The following is a 20,078-nucleotide window of genomic DNA, read 5'->3' as shown; positions in this document are numbered from 1 at the left end:
CTTGAAAAAGAGGTTTTTTATCTGAACGGGACTTTTCCTGGTCAAATAAAGGTTAAATAGAATGAAAACACATCCTCCACTGAACAGGCTGAACTGTGATTTACAAACCCTGGTGTCACTGTTCATCATTGCTCCGATCATCCAGGACCTTCTGAAATATTTCCCCCAGAATGCTCTGAATCATCCTGTCTTCCATGATTTCATTGCAGGATTACTCAAAAACTACTGAACCAAATTTAATTAAATTTCTTGGAAGGGCGGGGCAAGATGAAAGGAAGAACAAATTAAATTTTCATGTGGATTCGGATAAATGGGTGGATCACTGTCTTCAACATGGCAACATGGGGCCTTAGCCTTGGCTACCTTTAAGTTGCAAAGTGAATCTTGTGCTTTTAAAACTGACATGTGGTCAATGCAAGAGCGATGGTCTGGGGATAGCAGCAGCAGCAGCAGCAGCAGAGTTATGCAGAGTCTGCACAGATTCAGGGTTGCAGAAATGTGCAGTGCAGAAATATGTATTCATTACCACACAGTCAGACTGAGTCACACACACACTGGTACAGATGTAGGAGCCACCATTCACACAGGCAGACACAGCGTGAGGATTTACCGTCTTATTTACTTTGCGCGTTGCTTCATATTTATGTTGCTGAGTTTTCATGTCCGAGAGCGACTCGGCTTAAAAGCTCCCAGTGTTTGCAAGCAGCCCAATATGTGATGTCACCCCTTTAAAATTTCCCCCTGCAGCAAATCAAATTTTATGTCATTAGTCATATCCTTTAATTACTGCAGTGCCCTCAGTGCTAAATGAGCAATTACTTCAGAACATGGCTGCATTTAGTCAGACTGCTCCGTCTGTTTCAGGGGCGTTTTCCTATTTTTCAGAGTCGTAACTCACGGCGAACTCCATCCTTGACTTTCCTGAAATGTGACAGACCGCACAAACCCACTTCTCCCCCTCCCTCCCTCGCTCCCTCCCCATATCAGATTATATGAGATAATTGTGAGGGAGAAAATACTGTAGTGCTGCTTTTGAAGACACTCCCAGAAGCCCGTGCGGAGGTAGTGCAGGATGAGCCGAGAGATTACGGCTCAGTGGCTTCAGATTTATCCCTGCTGCTGTTGATTGCCAGTATTGTCTGGAAAGCGTCCTGCGGGAGGCGTGTGACTCATGGATGTTACGCTCAGACTTATTACCCTTGATGGAAGAAACGAGATGAAAAGAAAGAAATAACAGTGAGAGAGTTGGTACCTTAGGGTTGGAAAAACACACGGCCTGCAGGGGAGGCTGGTTTCCCTCTGATTGGAGACAATTGTGTAATCCTGGTTGTCACCCGTCACAAGTACTCTGTGTGTGTGTGTGTGTGTGTGTGTGTTTTCGCTTGACTTATTCACATCTGTCTCATGTTTGGTTTGAGTTGATCTAGCAGACCTGTCTTCAGCCTCTCTCTTTTCTTTCTTTCTTTCTTTTTCTCATTAGAAAGCTGATGTTAACTGATGTGAAAATTAAAGGACCAATCCATGATTTAAGTGTAAACAGTATAGAAAATTAAATTACAATATATACCAGAAGTATTCAAACTGTGTATGAAGATGGACGAAGTGTCCAGATCGCCAACCGGTGGCCTGGCTGCACTATAGGTCGTAAACCGAGTCTCCTCCATGTTAGTGGATGTGACATGGACCATGAACTAAAAAGTCAACTATCAAATACATTTTTCTCAAAGATATTTTGTCATTTTAGGTGGTTCTTAACATATTGATGTATATTCAAGTGTGGATTATTCTGGAAAGTTTGGTGTCAAGTAGTTATTTGATGGTTTAAAAATGGGGGAAGTGTTATGATTGACAGCTGAGACTGACCCTTTATAAACAGTCTTTGTTTCACTTATAAAGTTGAAGAAGAATTAGCTGAAAAATGTTGTTGCAATTATGTTTGTTCCAAAACATTTTTTCTGTTGCAAATAAACAAGTTCTAAGTGACAGGGTTAATTGTTGACCCCCTTCCTCATTACCTTTGTCTCGTTTTTCCTTTGTTAATACAGAGTTATTGATTAGCACAACTTTTACACAATTCATTTGACTAATTAAATAGATTTCCCTTAAGAAAATAATACCAGAGAACAGCTCCGTAATTGAAGGGCTGTCAACAGAGGCGAACACAGAATCCGCCGAATCAGACTGTGAAATTGCTCCGTCTGTTTGCTTCCTGATTTCTTAGTGTCTGACGGACGTGCTTCAACGAATGTCAATGACGAGGTGCCACTTCATTCAGGAAAATCTAATCTAATAAAAGATCGTGTGCAGTGTTCACACATATCAAGTGAAACCACAACACGGTGGAGGGCGGCAGGGGGACAGAATGATTCCCTGGATGGTTTGAGCCTCCCTGCAGTGTCCTTGTATCAGAGTCTGACCTCTGACCTCACAGGCGTCAATAAAGGACCAATATATCACGTTCTCTTTTGCATTCATTATCATTGACTTGTAAAAACAACAGCAACAGAGGTTCCATGTTCTTACAGTGAGCTCCTGAACACATAAAAATAAACCCACAGTCGTTTCCCCCCTGTGGTTCTCTGGCACTCATACGCGTGACAACACATCAGGAGGCTTGTGTGTTTCCTTCAGAGCAACACAACACAAAACCGGAGCTTTTTCTTTGCTCCGAAACGAGGACGACAAGAGACATCTTCAACGGACTCTATTCTGAATGTGGGTCCCCAGTAATTGGAAATATTACTTAAAAATTTGTTGAACATTTGTATTTTCCTCTGCAGAGTAGGTCACACTTCATTATTAAGACTTTTTTATTATTAATACTTATGGGTTTGTCGTATTAAGTAGAGTCTAGTTTCGCTTACGTAATTTTCTGACGGCCGAGACCACGGTTGTCCCGAGCGGTTTGAACCGTCGGCACAAGCGTAGATGTCCTGACTCCCGAGCCCTTGGTCTTCGCCGGTGTCGAGGAGCTCTCCACTTCATACGTCATTTTAACACCACTGCTCAAGCCGCTGTTTGAAACTGTGGGTGGGATTATGAGCTCATATTCAACCCGTAAATGTAGAGTTTTACAACTTCTGTGATAAATGTGATTTTAAAAGCAGCATTAATGTATTTCATCAAAGAACAGTCGTATAATTTAGTTTACGGCTCAAAATTCACATTCAAGTGTGACTTAATATTAGCGTGTGTGTGTGTTCGTGTGTTTGTGGTTGATGCAGTTTTCTCAAGCACGTCTCCCTCTGTAGTTTCCTTATTTAAACGGGCATTTGCACGTGTACATGTATTTTGTCACTGGAGTCGGACTTGTACAGTCTTCCTTTGTGCCCGTGTGCCAGGACTAACCCTTTAAAAGACTTGTGGCTACCTTCAAACGTACTGTAGTCACCTGAGAACCCAAACCCTGACTGTGCCTCTGGAGATTTACAATCCACCCAGGTACACAAACACTGGCTCTGACGAACACAGTGTCACATTCACGCCTCTGCAGCTCCACACATGGAGGAGATTAATCAGAGTGAATAAAGCAGCCATTTAGAGTAGGGAAGGCATTATAACACACACGTTTCCCACTTTCCATCTTGCTGTGTCGCCCCCCTATGATCACTCGCCGGTATACAGTACATATGGCGGCCATCTGTCCTGGCAGCATAGAGCCGGAGCCCAGAGTGGGGAAGCACTACTGTGATGCATGTACAGTAACAACATGATTAACCCTTTAGAGCCACAACGGTGCTCTGCTATCACATTTGCGCCAAGCTTTTTGCATTCGTCATCGCCCCTTCACCGTCTCTGCTTTTCTTTAGCTCTATCTTATCAATGACCAACACTCAGGTCGGATCTCACGTCTCATTCATCCGGCTTCAATGCACAGATTTGACTCCGCTGCATCTTATCTGCCTGTGAAACCCGATGCCATGTTTCTGCAGAATCTGCAGTATGTTTAGGGAAGTGCTCTCTACTCTCTGTGTCGCATCCAAAATAGACTTAAGTGCAGGGTAGGAGCCACATCGAGGTCAGCGTTGCTGCCCCACTGCTCCAGTCAACCCTGGGACACGGAAGAATAGAAACTACAACAGTCTGCCCTCTGACAGACAGACCCAAAGAAAAACAAGAATGGCACTCAGTGGAGCGCATACCTCTGGCAACAGTCCCCTTTGGAAACCATTTTTAAATCTGCAAGTTCCCGGATTTTTGTTTTGATCTGCCCCAAATTGCACACACTTGTAGATATCAGTCCCATTAGTATGTCTGATAGCTTTCATTAGGATCCGTGAATTATTCTCTGGGAAACCTGTTTTCCTTTGTCCAGATTTGCGCTAAAATGTTTTGGGTCTTTTTTTGACATGGGTGAAAACATAACCTCCAAAGTAACATTGTAATGTTTCTTTATTCAGATACAGCATTTGTGTCACTTAATCTCCAAAAAGATGATGGCACATGATTTCAATATCCAAAGTTTTTTCCTTTTAATTTAAAAAAACTTGGACTAAGCAGAATTAAATATCACATGAAAGCAATAGTAGATATTTAGGGTATTTGTGTTCTGACTACTCTCCTGTATCGTAGCTTAGCTTAGCACAAAGACACAGCTAATAAAGTGTAAACATGAAATTACCTTTGACGTTTGGCCTTTAGCTCTGATGTAAAAGTGTAATTTTTAATTATTTTTTGCAACATGAACACGATATCTCTTCAACACGTTTGGGAAATTTCTTCAAATTTGGCAAAAACGTGGATAAACTGGTGACAATGTGGTGGTCAAAGGTCAAGGTCACTTTGACCTCAGAACACACATTTTGGACAAAAAAAAATCAAGAGTTCATTCACTTATTATAACAAAAATACTCTAAATACATTTGATTAAATTCACAGTCTTCACCACATATGTTGATTGAGACACAGACGTGGATTTGAAGAGTAACCGGTTGAGGATGTAAGTCCAGTTGACCGTGCACTGGATCTTTTCAGTGCAGCTGCCTATCACAGAATATGACTAAGGTGCATTCAGTGACATCTTAATGGCTGGACTCATTACTTCTTCTCCAGTGACAGCGTCTTGCCTGGAGCCTCCTCTCCTCTCCTTTCTCTCTGCTCTGCGACACTGAATAGCTGCCATATGGCAAACAGGACTGGTCCACTTAAAGAGAGGCAGGTGCCCGATATCAAGTCACACCATTATGCATCAACAAAACAATAACCAACTGTTTTGTCATTTCGATTATGGACATGGAAACAAGTTTAAACAATTTGTGGAATTAAACTTGCTTTAAAAAAACCTGACATTTCATTTCCTGGCAGATTTTATGGTGCAGTGACAATCACGAGGAAAATACAGAGGACAAGTGTTGTCATGACACACACGCACACAGACACACAGGGGGAGCAGCTATAGTGGCTGGCTGGCATGTAAGAGCTCCATCAGTTCCTCCCTGAGGGCAGACAGTGGCTTGCATTAGGACGCAGAGAGCGAGTGATTCACCTTCCCTCAGTCCACGCTGAGAGCATCCAGCCCTCTGCTGTCAGCTGGTTATTCCCCTGAACCAAGGTTAAGGAGCTGAGCAGTTTAAAGCTCAATTGCAACAGTGAGGGGTTTTTATTCATATGTTTATTCTGCAATAGATTCATTCATAAGCAGATATTTAGACACAGTGTAGGAAGGATGCTGGTGACACTAACAGCACCATCAATGGCTCGGTAATGCCGCGTTCCTTTTGGAGCTCGGCACTCGGAATGACGTCACACCCCAATTATCAGAGTTATTCGCGTTCCAGTTGCACAGGAACAATGTTTACGTTGTCCAGCTAGCCATCGTTAGCAGAACCAGTTCATAATAACACATCATGTGGCATTTCACTCAATAGCAGGACTAATTTATTACCTCCACCAAGGAGGTCGTGTTTTTAACTCGAATAGGTGAGGGGAGAACCCATTGAATATCTTGATGTGGATCTGGATCAGTTTACTTTCTTTCTTTGACAAAGTGAGATTGGGCCTTTTTCATGGAGTCATTCATGGATCTTGAAGAGAAAATGTAACCATATCTCGGGGACTAAGTGGAATTTCGTGCAGCTTGGTTGAATTGAAGGGGATTGTTGTGTTCTACTGAGTGTTCTAGTTTACATTAAATTTATGGTGTGATTATTTACAACTCTGCTTTAAAAAAAAAGTCTGGCTTGATTCTCCTGCTGTGATCTATGTGGTGCACAAATGGTAGATTATGCATTGTTCAATACGAAATAATAATGATAATAATTAATAATAAGGATTTTTTTCCCAACTGCTTAACCACTTGTTAGCATCATCTTGTTATTTCTGAGCTATGCAGCACATGGAAGAAGCTTTATCCAGGGTAGTGTCCTAAGATAAAGTTTTAAAGATAAAGTTTAGATTAGATTAAATCGTTTTTCTCCAAACTTTCCTTCATTAAGTTTTCTGTTTGTTTAGACCTTTTTCTTCAAGGATCAGATCCTATGTTTTCATTCTGACGATCCTGTATAATTGATACTGTGGCCGGAGAAACATCCAACAGAAAATCAAATAGACAAATAAATGAATGAAACATGTTGAAGGTGAAGACCTGGCCAAGTCTAAAGCGAAAGAGACCTTTTTAATCCTTATTCCAGTTATGAAAATGACGGCGCCCGCAGTGCAATATTTTTGCCAAATCCCACCTGGGGGGTCTTTAGAGTGTTCACATCAAAAGAGGTGGGTCATGAATTCTGTGGTCATGCTCTTAACGTGCTATTTACTCTGGTGTATAATTGTTTGAGAAGAAAGGGGCAGCAGGAAGGTGCCAGCGTTGCCCTCCCACTGCTTTAAATGGTTTTAATGGATTTCCTGGAGGTTGCACAGCTCCTTGCCAAACAGGGCACATTGTGAGCAATAAAAGCAATAGAGGAGGTGTTTTAGAGTAATCCCTGCTGATGAGGTCCTGCAGAAACAGAAAGTTTCTTTTCTTCATAGCTGAGCTCGTTGGCTTCTCTGGAGCTTTGGCTGGAAAACTGTGGCGGCGCAGGACACCTGACACCGGAGCATGAGGTGTCTCTTTGTTCCAGACTGGAGCTGGTTGTCAGACCTAAACAAAGATGGAGGAGATGGTGCCGCGGCGGCCACTGCTCTGGTGGCAGCTGTTGTGCAGGTTTATAAGCAGACTAACTGTGACTTATTATCGAGAAACCTATTTCCAGATGTTTCTGCCACGCTGTTTTTTATTGGTCACAAAAGCCGAGTTTAATCACAAGCACGCCTTTTAAATCAGCACATTAAAAGAAGTGTGGGTTTTATTTTCAAAGGAAGTGTTACATACTAATTAACCACATTTCTCTATGAGCTTAACTTATATAGAGATTTGAACATAATATTTCAGTTTTTACACAAGGCAAAGCCATAACACACTTTACTTGACAAAGGGGAAAAACTGCAACATGTGCCTCATGGTTTCCCAAATTTATATAACTCTAATAAAATAGAGAATAATATAACTTTTCTGAACTGCAGAAAAAAGGTGTACAAAACTTTAAGATGATGAAACTTCCACCAATTTACTAATCAAAGTCTGTTCAGTGGTTTGAGGAGTGCTGCTACACACGTAAATCTAGAATTGCCCTAATTACTACCTGTGAGTTCTGTCTCCTCGTGTCTGCCTGGGTTTTCTTCTCCTTGCTTAACGACATGAAGACTGAGTAAAGTTAATCTGAGACTCTCGCCCAGTATCAGCTGAGATTGGCGCCCAATTCTCCCCTTGCGACCGTCAAGAGATACATGGTACATTACCAAAGTTGTGGCAAACATTACAAAATAAAAAGTTTTTCATTTATAGAGCTGTCACTGTCACTTTGTTTGATGCATTTTGTCCAACTCAAAAAGTTTAACAAGCCTCCATTCAGCCAGAAGGAAGTAACACAACCCTCCCTATTTTCTGAAACTCTGCCAGTAACTTTCATACAGTCCTTTAATTTCAACTTCCTTCGGTCTCATTAGGGAAAATTGAAATGAATCACTCTATAAGAAGAATGAAGAATGTCACCTCTGCCGCCGGCTGCATGTGCATTAAATTAGCAGCATATTAAGTGGGTGGAGCCATTAAAAGCAAAGACACTTTTTTCACAGCGATTAGGCGGCTGAGTGGAGTCGCTGCTTTCAGCCTTTCCTCCGTAAGTCGCCACCCTGCAAACAGTGAGAGGGAATGAGAAGCTGAGTGAAATGAAGAGCAGTCGGCCTCGTCCCCCTCACAGCGAGGAAGAGTAACTAACATCCAGGGGTGTGAATAATGAAATACTACACGTTATTACCTGTGGGACAAACCTCTGACAAGTTCAACAAGGAGACATGATTACTACCCTGCATGGTCTCTGTTGTTTCCCTCATCATTGTTTCTCTCACTTACACAATCATGCTGTGTTGTAATAATCTCTTCTTTAATCATATTTTTTTGTCATATGAGGAATGAATGAAGGGAAATATCAGGACATTATTTAAGTCTCCTTGTGTCCTGTAATGACAAATCACAGTCCGTGGTGCAGAGTGAAGTTACAATACTTTGCGTTCATCCTACCTGGTTTATCGGCAGTGAAGATTTTATATTCAATGTTTTTCATATTGATTTACTAAATTGATTTTACTTTTTCATACATTGCTTGTTGGTTATGTCAGAGGTCTGTGAAGCAATGACACATTCTTTAGACTCAAGTTCACAACTTTTCAAAATAAAAGTTCTTTAATTCAGCCTGCTGTAACGCATTACAGCAACAAAACAAATGCTGTGCTTTTACTTTACGTGATTCAATGAATTTTTGTTGCCATGACGGAAATCAACAACCGCGACTCCCAGGAATGTCTGTATCAGTCCGGTATGGTGAATAACTAAAAAATCTGCTGGGACAGATATCATTGACTTATCATCGACTTGAAACAGCATCAATTACATCATGTTTTCAGCCTGTTTACCCCTGAAACTCCAAATGTGTGTTGTGGACTCAAAAACTTTAACCACCCTTCCATTATTATTATTATTCAAGTTAGTAGGTAAATTAAGACTAATAATGTCTCTCTCTCTCTCTCTCTCTCTCTCTCTCTCTCTCTCTCTCTCTCTCTCTCTCTCTCTCTCTCTCTCTCTTCCAGGTGTGCTGAGCCTACCTGAGGGTCTGACTCTTCACAGGGACCAGCAGCAGCAGCAGCAGCAGCAGCAGCAGCGAGCAGGAAAGAGCGGGGACGGAAACGCCTATAGTCAGTCTGAGCTGCGTTCTGTTGAGCAGTGCTTACTGGCAACACGAGTGGGCAGCATCTCTGAACTCAGTGAGTCATCTGTGTGCGTCTCTGTTGTGTGTGTGTGTGTGTGTGTTTTTTCTTTTTTTAATAGACAGTGACAGAGAGACAGGACACGGGTGAGAGAGTAGGTAAGTGACGTGCGGTAAATGGTCTGGACCGCTGGGAGATCTGGTACGGACCTAATTATCGGCTCGCCTCTGGGCGGAGACGTGACCATCATTGAACCCTCCCTCAATACACTCTGCGGTCAGTTTGCCCTTGAGCAAGGCAATTATCAGCCAATTGTCTCAGTGAAGATGCTCAGTGGTCACCGACATCTCGAGAAACACCCTGAGTGGAGGCTGTCATGCTGCAGCAACCTACTGATGTGTTGAGATGTTCAAATGTCACATGAGAATAATGTTTTAGTGTCCACATACTTTTTACTTTTTGAGTTCAGGGAACTATCCTGGAAAAATACATTCAAAGTCAGTGTGTGTATTAGTCTTCGGGTTTGGGTTCTGGAAAGCGAGTAGCTGTGGATTTTAGCTGAAATTGCTGACACCTGGTATTTTGGGACGATATTCAAGAGCTTTGAATTTGACTATTTTCATGCCAAAGAAACGCTCCATGCTCCATAACCAGAATTTTGTTCTTGGACTGGAACTCAGCATTGAAGCAGTATTGAAACCATCTGATACAATAGATGAAATTAGTCTGGTGTGTTAGAGGCTCTCGAGCAGAGTGACCCCCCCCCCACCACCCCAACACTCAACACATGTTTGTTTTTTTGGAAACATCATAAGATACGACATGATAAGCTTTATTGATCCCATGCTGTGGAATACAAAATGAGGTAGACAAAAAAGAAAGTGATGAATACTGAATAGTATAATAAAAATAGCCAATGAAATAAAATGAAATTAGATTTGTGAAAATACAGAGATATGTAGTTAATATTCACTGGCCCTTGCTCCCAAAACACATGAACGTGCACATCCGACAACTGCTAGAAGTCGACTCTCCGTGCAACCCTACCTTTAATGAGAGACTCTTAATTCTGAAGGTGTGACTGTGAGTGTGAATATTCTCTGTTGACCATGCGATACGCTGGCAACCCTTAAGAAAGGAGAAGCGTTATAGATAATTGCTGATAATCCTGCTTTGTATGTGTTTACAGTATTTAAATGAAGGTGACTCAGTGGCTGTTGTGCTGTCACTGTCAGCACTAATATAATAAACGAGAGCCACTGAATAGCTTATAAGTTAGTCCTCTTAAAGTTAATTGAATGTCTGTTCACTCACAATGCACTCATTGTTCAAAATATAATGGGCATCAGAATACTTTCTAAATGCATTTATGCAGTTTACAAAGTCATTTACATAGACTTTAGTAGTCATTTTATATTACAATAATAGGTTTTCTGCATAATCATTGTCTCCCTCTTGTTCCCACTCATAAATAAGATACAATACATCACAACCAAAGTCGGCAAAACAAACGAGTTTCTACCTCGTTTTCTATTTTTGCAGAAACTTTGATGACAAGCTTTTCATAAATCTGCTTCAATCTGAAAATCACTGAATACACAACAATAATCCAAACGTAACCCTAACCAGAAATAATCACAGAATCAGGATGCTCATTGGAGGCGAGGCACAGTTTGGTTTCTCTGCAGCTGATTCTAGGAAAACACATCTCAGAGCTGCAGCGTCCGCGGACAGAGACGAAAAGCTAATTCACTCACAAACACAAATTATCCCCTGATGTGTAGAACAATGTTTAAAAAAATACTCAAGTCGAATTGTAGGGGAAATGACTGCAGGGTCTGTTTCTGTTGTCATGGCATCGCTGTGTCAAGACAAGGCCGGGAAAATATTTTTCTATAGATCTAGTGTAAACATTTATCATCAGAATAAACACGGAGCCAGTTTTCTTCAGTGTGTGTTTTCTCAGGACCGAGGTGGGAGGGGTGGAGGGTGCAGCGCCGAGGCAATTCAGCCGCCATCCTCCGGGCCGTGTTGTATTGATGAGGCCAAGCAAGGACTCATTCCGTTGTGTTGACACTGCAAACAACAGACAGCGGAGGGGCCGATGGATAATAGTAGAGCTTAGTGCGACGGTATTGTTATCAGCTGTGGAGAAGAGGAATTCTGTAAATAACTATATGGGATCTGCAAACTGACACACGGCTCAAGCTGGGGGAGAAATGAATAATTGAGAATAGCAGAATCACCAGCGGTGATTGCACTATCAGGCTGTCACAGAGTATATTTGAGAGAGAGCGAGATGGGAAACAAAAACAGAATAAAAGATGGGAATGTTGGGCAAAGAAGACGGACGAGAGTTTGATTTCTCTAAGATAAAGTTCATAGAATTACCACAAACCAGACAAGTTGCAGCAGCATCACATCCATGTCTGTCCACAATCATAACGAGGGAAGGAATTTAATAAAAGTAGTAAGTGTATGTTGTCTTAAATAGAAGTAACATGATGGTGCGACGATTAGCACTGACGCCTCACAGCAAGAAGGTCTTCACACCTCCTGTGTGGAGTTTGTTCTCCTCGTAGGTTTTCTCCAGGTTCTCCAGCTTCCTCCCACGAGACACCCAGACCGGGGGTTAGGTGAATTGGAGACGTTGAATTAACCATGGCTGTGAATGTGAGCATGAATGATTGCTTGTCATTAGCTGTTTTCAGACATGAACTCCTTAGGATGTTGGGAGAGTTGGGTCCAGACTCTCTGGAGGTTGCCTTTCACACATTAACAAAGCAGTGGGAGATTCTCCACTCAGACGCGTTCACCCCGGAGCATCAGGGTGAGGGGTGCCGAGGCAGGATGTGACGTATTAATCAACACTGGGCTCTTATCACCAAAAGCTCTCTTGACATCATCTAACATAGGCTCATCTGGACATTCAGTTTTTAGTAGGGGGCTGGCAGCAGACCCTCCGGAGAAAGTCCAGATAATTAAACTCTGACATTTGTGTTCTCACATACAGCCCCTCCGGAGAATGCCTGAAAGCAGCCCTGCGATGCTCCGGCAACCTGAATTCTTAATTTATGTCCCAAACCTGTCACAGATTTTCTGTAAGGTCACCATGACCTTGTCCTTTGACCTTTAACCTCCAAGCTCCAATCAGTTCATCCTGGAGTCCTGAACTGAATATTTGGGTCAAATCTGAAGATCATTTTTCGAGGTGTTGCTGAGATATCACAATCAAAACAGAATGGGAGGGTGGACGAAGAGAGGGACAACCTTCCCTCCACAGCTGTCTCCAGCACAGAGGCATAGAAATGACACCGGCTGCTCAGGCACAGTGAAATTTGCATCCTGTCAGGGACGCTCTTTTGCACTGGCATTTAGACTCCGTTTTCCAGGTTTGCCACTGATTTACCTCTTTGTATTTTCTCATTTTCTCCTCCGCCAAAATGCCAAATTAGCATATTGTAAATACGGCAATTATTAGAATTGTTGGTGTGCATCATCGCTCAGTCATACCCAATAACAACCTGCTTCAACAATGTTCCGCACAGTTGTCGTGTGTATACCTCGATGTGTTACCGAACTGTGCTCGATTTCTATTCTTAGAAGCACTGACGGATGAAGGACGCAAAATAGATGGAGGTTTTCTCTGTGTACAGAATATGAAAACTTATACAGCTGTTTACGATCTGCACAACAAAGTGAAACAAGTTCAAACGGCAGCAGTGTGCAGGCTGTGAAACCTGCAGTTGTGTCATCATGCAGGAGACAAAATTCTACACACAAGCATCTATACAGCGGTGGCGACCCACTGTGACGTCACACTTTTTCAAAGCCTTGAGTTTGTGCAATTTATCCAGCGCCATCTTGTTTTATTTAAACCAGAAGTAACTATATTTGGAGGAGCAGGGGGTGGAGCCTGACTGAGAGATCAACAAATATGACCTGCACCCCTTGGACGGTACTAGCTGTCAATCACATGATATCCATGCTCCAATGCATACAGGGCTTTATCGTCTATTTGAGTCTAAATGGGACAACAAGTTACAACATCCGATCATATTGGAAATGAATTGCGATCGAGACCATAAACTCCTTAGAAAATCGATTACTGATAATTTTCTCATAGACTTCTGGATAAACTGATTTCTTTTGGCCCTCTGCTGGTCATTCGACAGGTTTAAGGCACATCTGCATTGGCTTCACTTTCTGACCCCTGAAACTACGTCCATTTTTATGTACAGTAATTTGCTGTAACATCTCTACGGACTTCACACAAGGAGGCCAGGTGGACAAAGTCTGCAGAAACTGCACTCAGACATTTGCGTTGACACATGCACCTCCTCTAGGAGAAAATACAGAGGATCTGCGGAGTTCAGTGCATGTCTGAAAGCAGCTATAGTTTCTCATGTTCTTGCACATGTTCTTCCTCGTGACTGCTGCTCATCTCTATTGTCTTTTCCTGGACCGTCTCCCTGTGTTTTTTGGACTGTGAGTAAAGATTCAGCCTTTTACTCCTCATCTCCTGTGTCATCTCGGCTTTAGACTCCCATCACTCAGCCATTGTCACAATTAATCCTGATTAAAAACACTGGAAACATAATCATTCCTTATTATTGGACAAATTTAAATTCTAAAACCACATTTCCCCACAGAAAACAGACAGTTTGGAGCCGGTCGTGACCATTTCAAAGATCATGTGGGTTCATTTTCCTGTTTGCGTCCCATCTGATGCTTTGTCTTTCCTGTTGGACTCTCGACTGTTTGGCCGTCCGCTCAGTTCTACATGTCAAACATCTGTTTGTTGTGGCAACTTCACTTTACAGATTTTAACTCCAATAACCATAACGTTACCATGTATGCGCCGAAAGCAGCAGAATATTATAGGAAATAAGAGTTTAGTTCTTTTTAGTGGGAAGTTTTATCTTTAGCGATTGGCTCTGTGACAATGATTTTGGAGGGATTACATCATTAAACCCTGACGTTGGTTGGTATCACGACTTTGACAGACTGCAGGGACGATGTGTGCTTGTTCCTGAGTTGTGTATTATACGGTGTGAAGTCCTCCTGAAAGTTAAGAGATGTGATGATGAGGAAAGACGTTCTTAATGACAGCTTCACTCATTGCATCACAAAAGAATCTGGTTAAGTTGTTTTTTGACCTTTTCCTTTCTATCTCTTTCTCAGTGAGTCTTTTCACACTAGCCGCTCCATAATGATAATGTTTGTGCACTGCATGTTATCTGATATGGACGGACCTAGCAGGAGGAACAGCAGCATCTTGTGTATGGATGGCCACGGGCGACCATTAAACGCAGTCATGACAGCGTAGCGGCGAATAATTGAAACACGGAAACTGTGATGATGGCAGCAGCTGCGCAGCGAGGACCCATCCTTCAAAACCCAAAGTAAAGCTGGTTACTGTGTATTTATTTCCCCGTAAACGCCTGAATATAATTGCTTTATTAGGAATGAGAGGCAACTCCTACATTTCCAAAGAGCCTCACTATTAAACATCCTTTACACGCTGATGTAACAAGCTGTTGGCTGTTCTGTGCCAGGTACTGACCTTGAAGGTGCCACCCTGAAATCAAAGCAGCTCCCTGCATGGAAACTGACGTATTTGTGTGATTTTGCGATTTTAAAGCCTTGAAAACAAAGAGCGCATCGTCCCTCTGCTAACAGTTAGTCCCCGAGACATTGGCGGATATAGGATTTCCAGGGGCCAAAGTTAACACAGAGGGGCCAATTACATGTCCAACATCCATGCACTATTCCAGATTCAGTAAGGTGCACGTTTAAGTCATTCCTGGTTTACTGTTAGCTCTGTAGGATTTGAGCCAAGCCACACATCAGTGAACATAAATTGTGTATTAGCAAGTGACTAGTTAGCTGTGTTAGTTGTGTGTGTTCTCCACCTCTCCACCTCTCCACCTCTCTACCTCTCCACCTCTTCTTGTTAGCGTACAGAATTAATTACCCAGGATGTGGTGTATCGATTAAAGGTAATGAAAAGAATATTGACATTTCAGCTTATCAAACCGCTCCACTTCCGCCTTCCGAGTTTTTTCTCTCTTAGCCGAAACAAACCCTCGCAGCTGGAGGTTAAGTCCGTCTTCTGCTGTTATTTCTGCGTAGACCTGCTGAACGAGCTGCACGGAAATCTCACTTTATATGTTAAGCTGCTGCTGCTTCACTGCCGTCGCTCTCTTTCACTGTGAGAAATAATCTTCCTCCTCAGCCGTGCCGTCCTGCTCTGCTCTGCAAACATAGGAAATGTCACAGGTCGGCATAATAAGACATGAGACCTGGCGGCTGCTGACCACCTCAGAGACCATGGTTACAAGATCATCTGTATTATTGATGGTACAATTAAGAGACAGTCACTGGAGGAGCGACAGGGAGCAACTGGAAGAGCTCTATCTTGGAGTTTGTGCACGAGGCGGTCATTCCTGTCATGATGTTTCCTGCACGTTGCATCAGGAGGCGACCCTCTCTCTCAGTGTTCCCAGAGGACAGTGCAGGGAATGACTGTGCAGGGATTGACTGTTTTATTGCCTCAGTGCTCTTCCCTCAGTCGGGCGTCCTTTTCACACTCATCTCTCACATATTGTCGAGGCTAAATGGAATGTTGGCAAGCGCCACACAGCCCAGTTTTGATGCTAAACAAATCTGTTGTCCGCTGTGTGTTCCCTGTTTTGTATAGGCAGATATATACTGCTCTGTTCTGTGCAGCGTTCGTCATTCAGACGGAGGAACCGAGAGCCATCACGCTCTAATGCTCTTTCACTGTGAATAGGGTCAAATTGACCAGAAACCGTATTACGCAAAGTGGACTTCGTTACATTTTGTCACGGTGCAGTGGGTGCAGAACACAGACGAAATGATGGCTCTCTGAAAGTGAAGCCAAAGCATCTCCATCGCCCCCTAGTGGCTGGCTGTACCATAGGTTATAAATCGTGCCTCCTCCATGTTAGCAGATGGGACATGGGACATCATTTAGGTAGTTCTTATAAAACAGCTTTATGTTTATGTAAGTGTTAATTTTTTCCCGGTAAGTTATTGGTTTTAGTAAGGCATTTGATGCTATAAAAACAGGGTGAAACTTCATGATTGACGGCTGAGACTGACCCATGATTGGTCGAGCATGTGTATTGGCAGGACAGACAGCAGCTCCACACCAAGATCACTACTTTGCAAAACTTTGGAATATCTTAGCTTTTGTGCAACACGAGGAAGTGGAGATCGCCACCAGGCCTCCATCCCCCCCCGATCTGGCTCCAAATTAGGTCATTGGTGCAAGATGGCAGCGTTCGTATCTGGGATATTTTGGCTTCATTTCTGGACAGTGGGAGGATGGAGTGTGGACACGTCATCCATCTTTATTTACTGTCAATGTTGTAGCCAGGAAGGAGAAGCGAAAGAAATCTGACAGAACTCTGTGATTTGTGGCTTGGTCATGATGTTTTCTTGTGGATGAATTCAGGAAAACTGTCTGGTTTTGAAAGAGAACTTCTAATTCCTTCTCTTGATTTCCGATGAGCTGAATTTGCTGCGCTGAAAGACGATCTGTCTCGTCCCTTAAGAACTTTTTGAAAAAAGGGCTGAACTTACTTTCTTTTAAGTCCGAACTAGGAGAATATTTAAAAATGTTATTATAGCAGAGTCCTCTCCAGCTTTGATTTCTCAAGCCCAGCTGCATGACCTTAAAGTACTGGCAAATTATGCAGAGGGAGTAGTTTGGAGTAGCTAATGTTGATCCATAAATATTCATTCTTCACACCGTATAGTCCTGATCATGCTTATTCTCACTGCTCTCCCCCTGTTCTCTCTGCGAGCTGCACAGTGAGGACTGGGGTGAACCCACCCTGTCTCTTCCCCGACTGTGCTTTGTGGAAACTCTCGATTTCCCCTGACAGAGTCGGCTCCAAGGGGGCTGGAAGAAATGAGGATGATTCCCCGATGTCTTTTTAAAGGCCGTGTGCTCAGAATAATCCTGTCGTTCCCTCGCCTCTGAATATGCCTTCCACTAAAATCCCCCTCCCTCTGCTCGTGTTCAGTTTCTGATTCCCTCTAATGTATGTGTGTTTTTGTGTACAGGTGACCTGGTGTCCCGAGCCATGCACCACCTACAGCCACTCTACATGAAGAATCACAACAATGGGACTCCAATCCACCAGAAGAGCAGTGTGATTCACTGGGCGCCCGAAGCCATCTACACACTGTGTTATTTCATGCACTGCCCTCAGATGGAGTGGGAGAACCCCAATGTGGAGCCGTCCAAGGTTACTTTGCAAACAGAGAGGTGAGACACAAACACAGTGATGAATTTAAAGAGGACGTCTGTATTCCTTTATAATAAACTACCACACGGATCCTAAAACAGATAAAATGAAAAGACAGAAATAGCAATGGAATGATCAGACTAACAGGTGTTGTCTGTGTATCCAAAGCCTGATTTGGTGCCATATAAAAAACATCAAGGAGCCAAACTGTTGCACTGGATGATACGTCGCTTCTTTACCCTCAGCCTGGGCACTGTCATACATTTTGAGATAACTCTACAACAAAGTCCTGCTGCTGTAAATAGCGTATATTGCGCAAATAACATAAAATATGTATTAATCCGCAGTTTAAATATTAACTTATATCTGATGATTGTCACTGTTTGTGACATAGACTAATACATTGTTAGTCTATTGTTGGTTTTCATTACAGACATATATAGAACAACTGGCCTTCACCCCTGTGGTTTGAACCAGGAACACTTACAACAAAACGCTTACACCAATAAATTATTTCGTGAACAGAATCTTATGGGACGACAATCATTGGAAGAAATGCTCTGATAAATCAAACGTCCTACATGTGGTGACTTTAAAGCAGCTTCAATCAGCATTTTTGTATGAACAGATCACGTCTGTGTGAAAGAGGTCTTTTCTAGTGATGAACCCACATCAAAGTTCTGGTTATTTCCCCTCTCGTCAGTGACTGTTTAGTTTTCAGTGAAAAAGGCTGTAAAGTTACTTAACCAGCACCAGATAGCAGACGGAGTTAGTGACTAGTTGGTGAACAAAGTGGAGCTACAGAGCCAAATATTTCCCTCATGAGGTGGTGGAGACCAAAACTGGAGCTAAAAGAGGTTAAAGATTGTCCTCACAGTCTTCAGGTGGACATGACTCCATTAAGAGGATTTGCTCCATATCAGCTCCTTTCTGCTTTACCCAAGAAGTAGCATAGACCTGTTACACATTTAAAAGATACTCGTGGACCGAAACAGACTTCGTGAAAACATTGGTGTCATTGGGAATTTATCACAGCCTCCGTAGAAGCTGAGAAGGTGATCATCAAGACTGTGGCACAGCTTAAAGCCTGTGACTGACAGAAATATAAATCTCATGTTTTCACAAGTGGAACAAGAAGCAAGTAAGAGCAGAAAAGCAACAGAAACATCAGATAATGAGGCAACGTCGCACAATGTAGAGCGCAGTAATAGAAAACATTGTTCATGTGCTGTTTTCGGTCGAGAGGAAAAGATACAGTTTCTAGATAAAAACAGTGTCATTGTAAAACAAGGTAAAGTCACAGAAGCGTCTGGCACTGACTAATTCATCAGACCCCTGCACCTTGTAAAGTGGGACAGTAAAAATATTAAACCTTTAATGCTCACCAGGATAACAATAAAAGAAAACCATGGGACCACAATGTGAAAAAGTGGAAACTCCATTCGGTTATCCACAGCTCACTCTCACTCCTGCTGCATCTGTCTGGCTTTTCACCTCGGCGTATAACTTTATAGACACCAGATGTTTTCCTCTGGACGGAAAGCACAGTTTTAGTGAATTGTCGACTCGCTGGCGACTTGAGCGAGGCCTGCGGGTGACCTGAGGAGCGGCAGGAAGGAGCGTGCACAGACATGTGCTCAGGCAGTATCGATAATTACTGCCACTGACGTAGTGGGACATTATCGGGCAGCAGCTGCATCTGCGTTGGTGACTTACAGGCTAATGACATAAGGGTTAGACAATGTTTCCGTTGTATTAATTCCCTTGATCCTTCATCCTGTAGTTTTTGGACACTTAGTCAGAAAAGCACAGAACACTCCACACATGAGGCGACTTCTCTGCTAAGTTTCTCTCTTTTTTATTTCGTCTTTGTTTCACTGATCATATTCCACTGCGGCGTTTATACCTCGAGCTGTTCAGTATTTCCTACAGTTTGGGTAAAAACCCTTGTCAGCTTGCGGCAGAGGTGGGAAACAGTCCTGACAGTTGAGCCTGAGCAGCCCTCCTCCGGGGCTCCAGGCTTTATCGCCTGCAGTGGAGCGACTTATCAGCTAATGTGTGTCCCCGGTGTCCGACTCACGTCTGCTTTAGCTCTAATCACCGTTTGTAAAGAAAAATCCCATTCATGCGTGTTTGTTTTAGTCATATTTAAGCACAGTACCAGAGCCAAAATTAGGCAGAGCCCTGAGACTGCAGCAAACTCTGTGTCAGGACTTTACTGGGATTCGTGAAGGGGGCGCACATGGAAACAGACCTTGAACTGCTCGTGACCTGGTGTTTCCTTTGGGCTTGTGAGGGAACGTATTGCCACTATACGTTCCCTGCCTCTTGATTAGGTGTTGTGCGTCTTTATTAAAGTCTGTGGAACCAATAACAGCGCTCGGCTGCAAGTCAGGCTACTTTGAAGTGAGTCAAATAAAAGGCTTTTTCTTTTCCTCCTGGATCAAACCATTAATAAAAGATCCTCCTATTAACTCGGAGTGATACTGATGGGTGATAGATTAACGGTGATTGACAGATGTGGGCCGAGGTTGTGTCAAAGGCAGAGCAAAG

The 20,078-nt window shown here is 42.9% G+C and overlaps 1 protein-coding gene across 2 annotated transcripts in view; it reads left to right on the top strand.

Annotated features, from left to right (window-relative positions):
• Nucleotides 1-20,078, top strand: part of btbd11b (BTB (POZ) domain containing 11b) — a 71,024-nt gene that overhangs the window by 37,384 nt on the left and 13,562 nt on the right. For both annotated transcript variants that reach the window (XM_034589116.1, XM_034589117.1), the window contains exons 2-3: nt 9,127-9,300; nt 17,341-17,545. In XM_034589116.1, the coding sequence (XP_034445007.1) occupies nt 9,127-9,300; nt 17,341-17,545 (379 nt within the window). The remainder of the gene's footprint in view (nt 1-9,126; nt 9,301-17,340; nt 17,546-20,078) is intronic.

Source organism: Hippoglossus hippoglossus, chromosome 6, assembly GCF_009819705.1.
Source record: "Hippoglossus hippoglossus isolate fHipHip1 chromosome 6, fHipHip1.pri, whole genome shotgun sequence".
In the NCBI taxonomy this organism is placed as follows: domain Eukaryota; kingdom Metazoa; phylum Chordata; class Actinopteri; order Pleuronectiformes; family Pleuronectidae; genus Hippoglossus; species Hippoglossus hippoglossus.
This window is presented reverse-complemented; position numbering and strand designations above follow the sequence as displayed.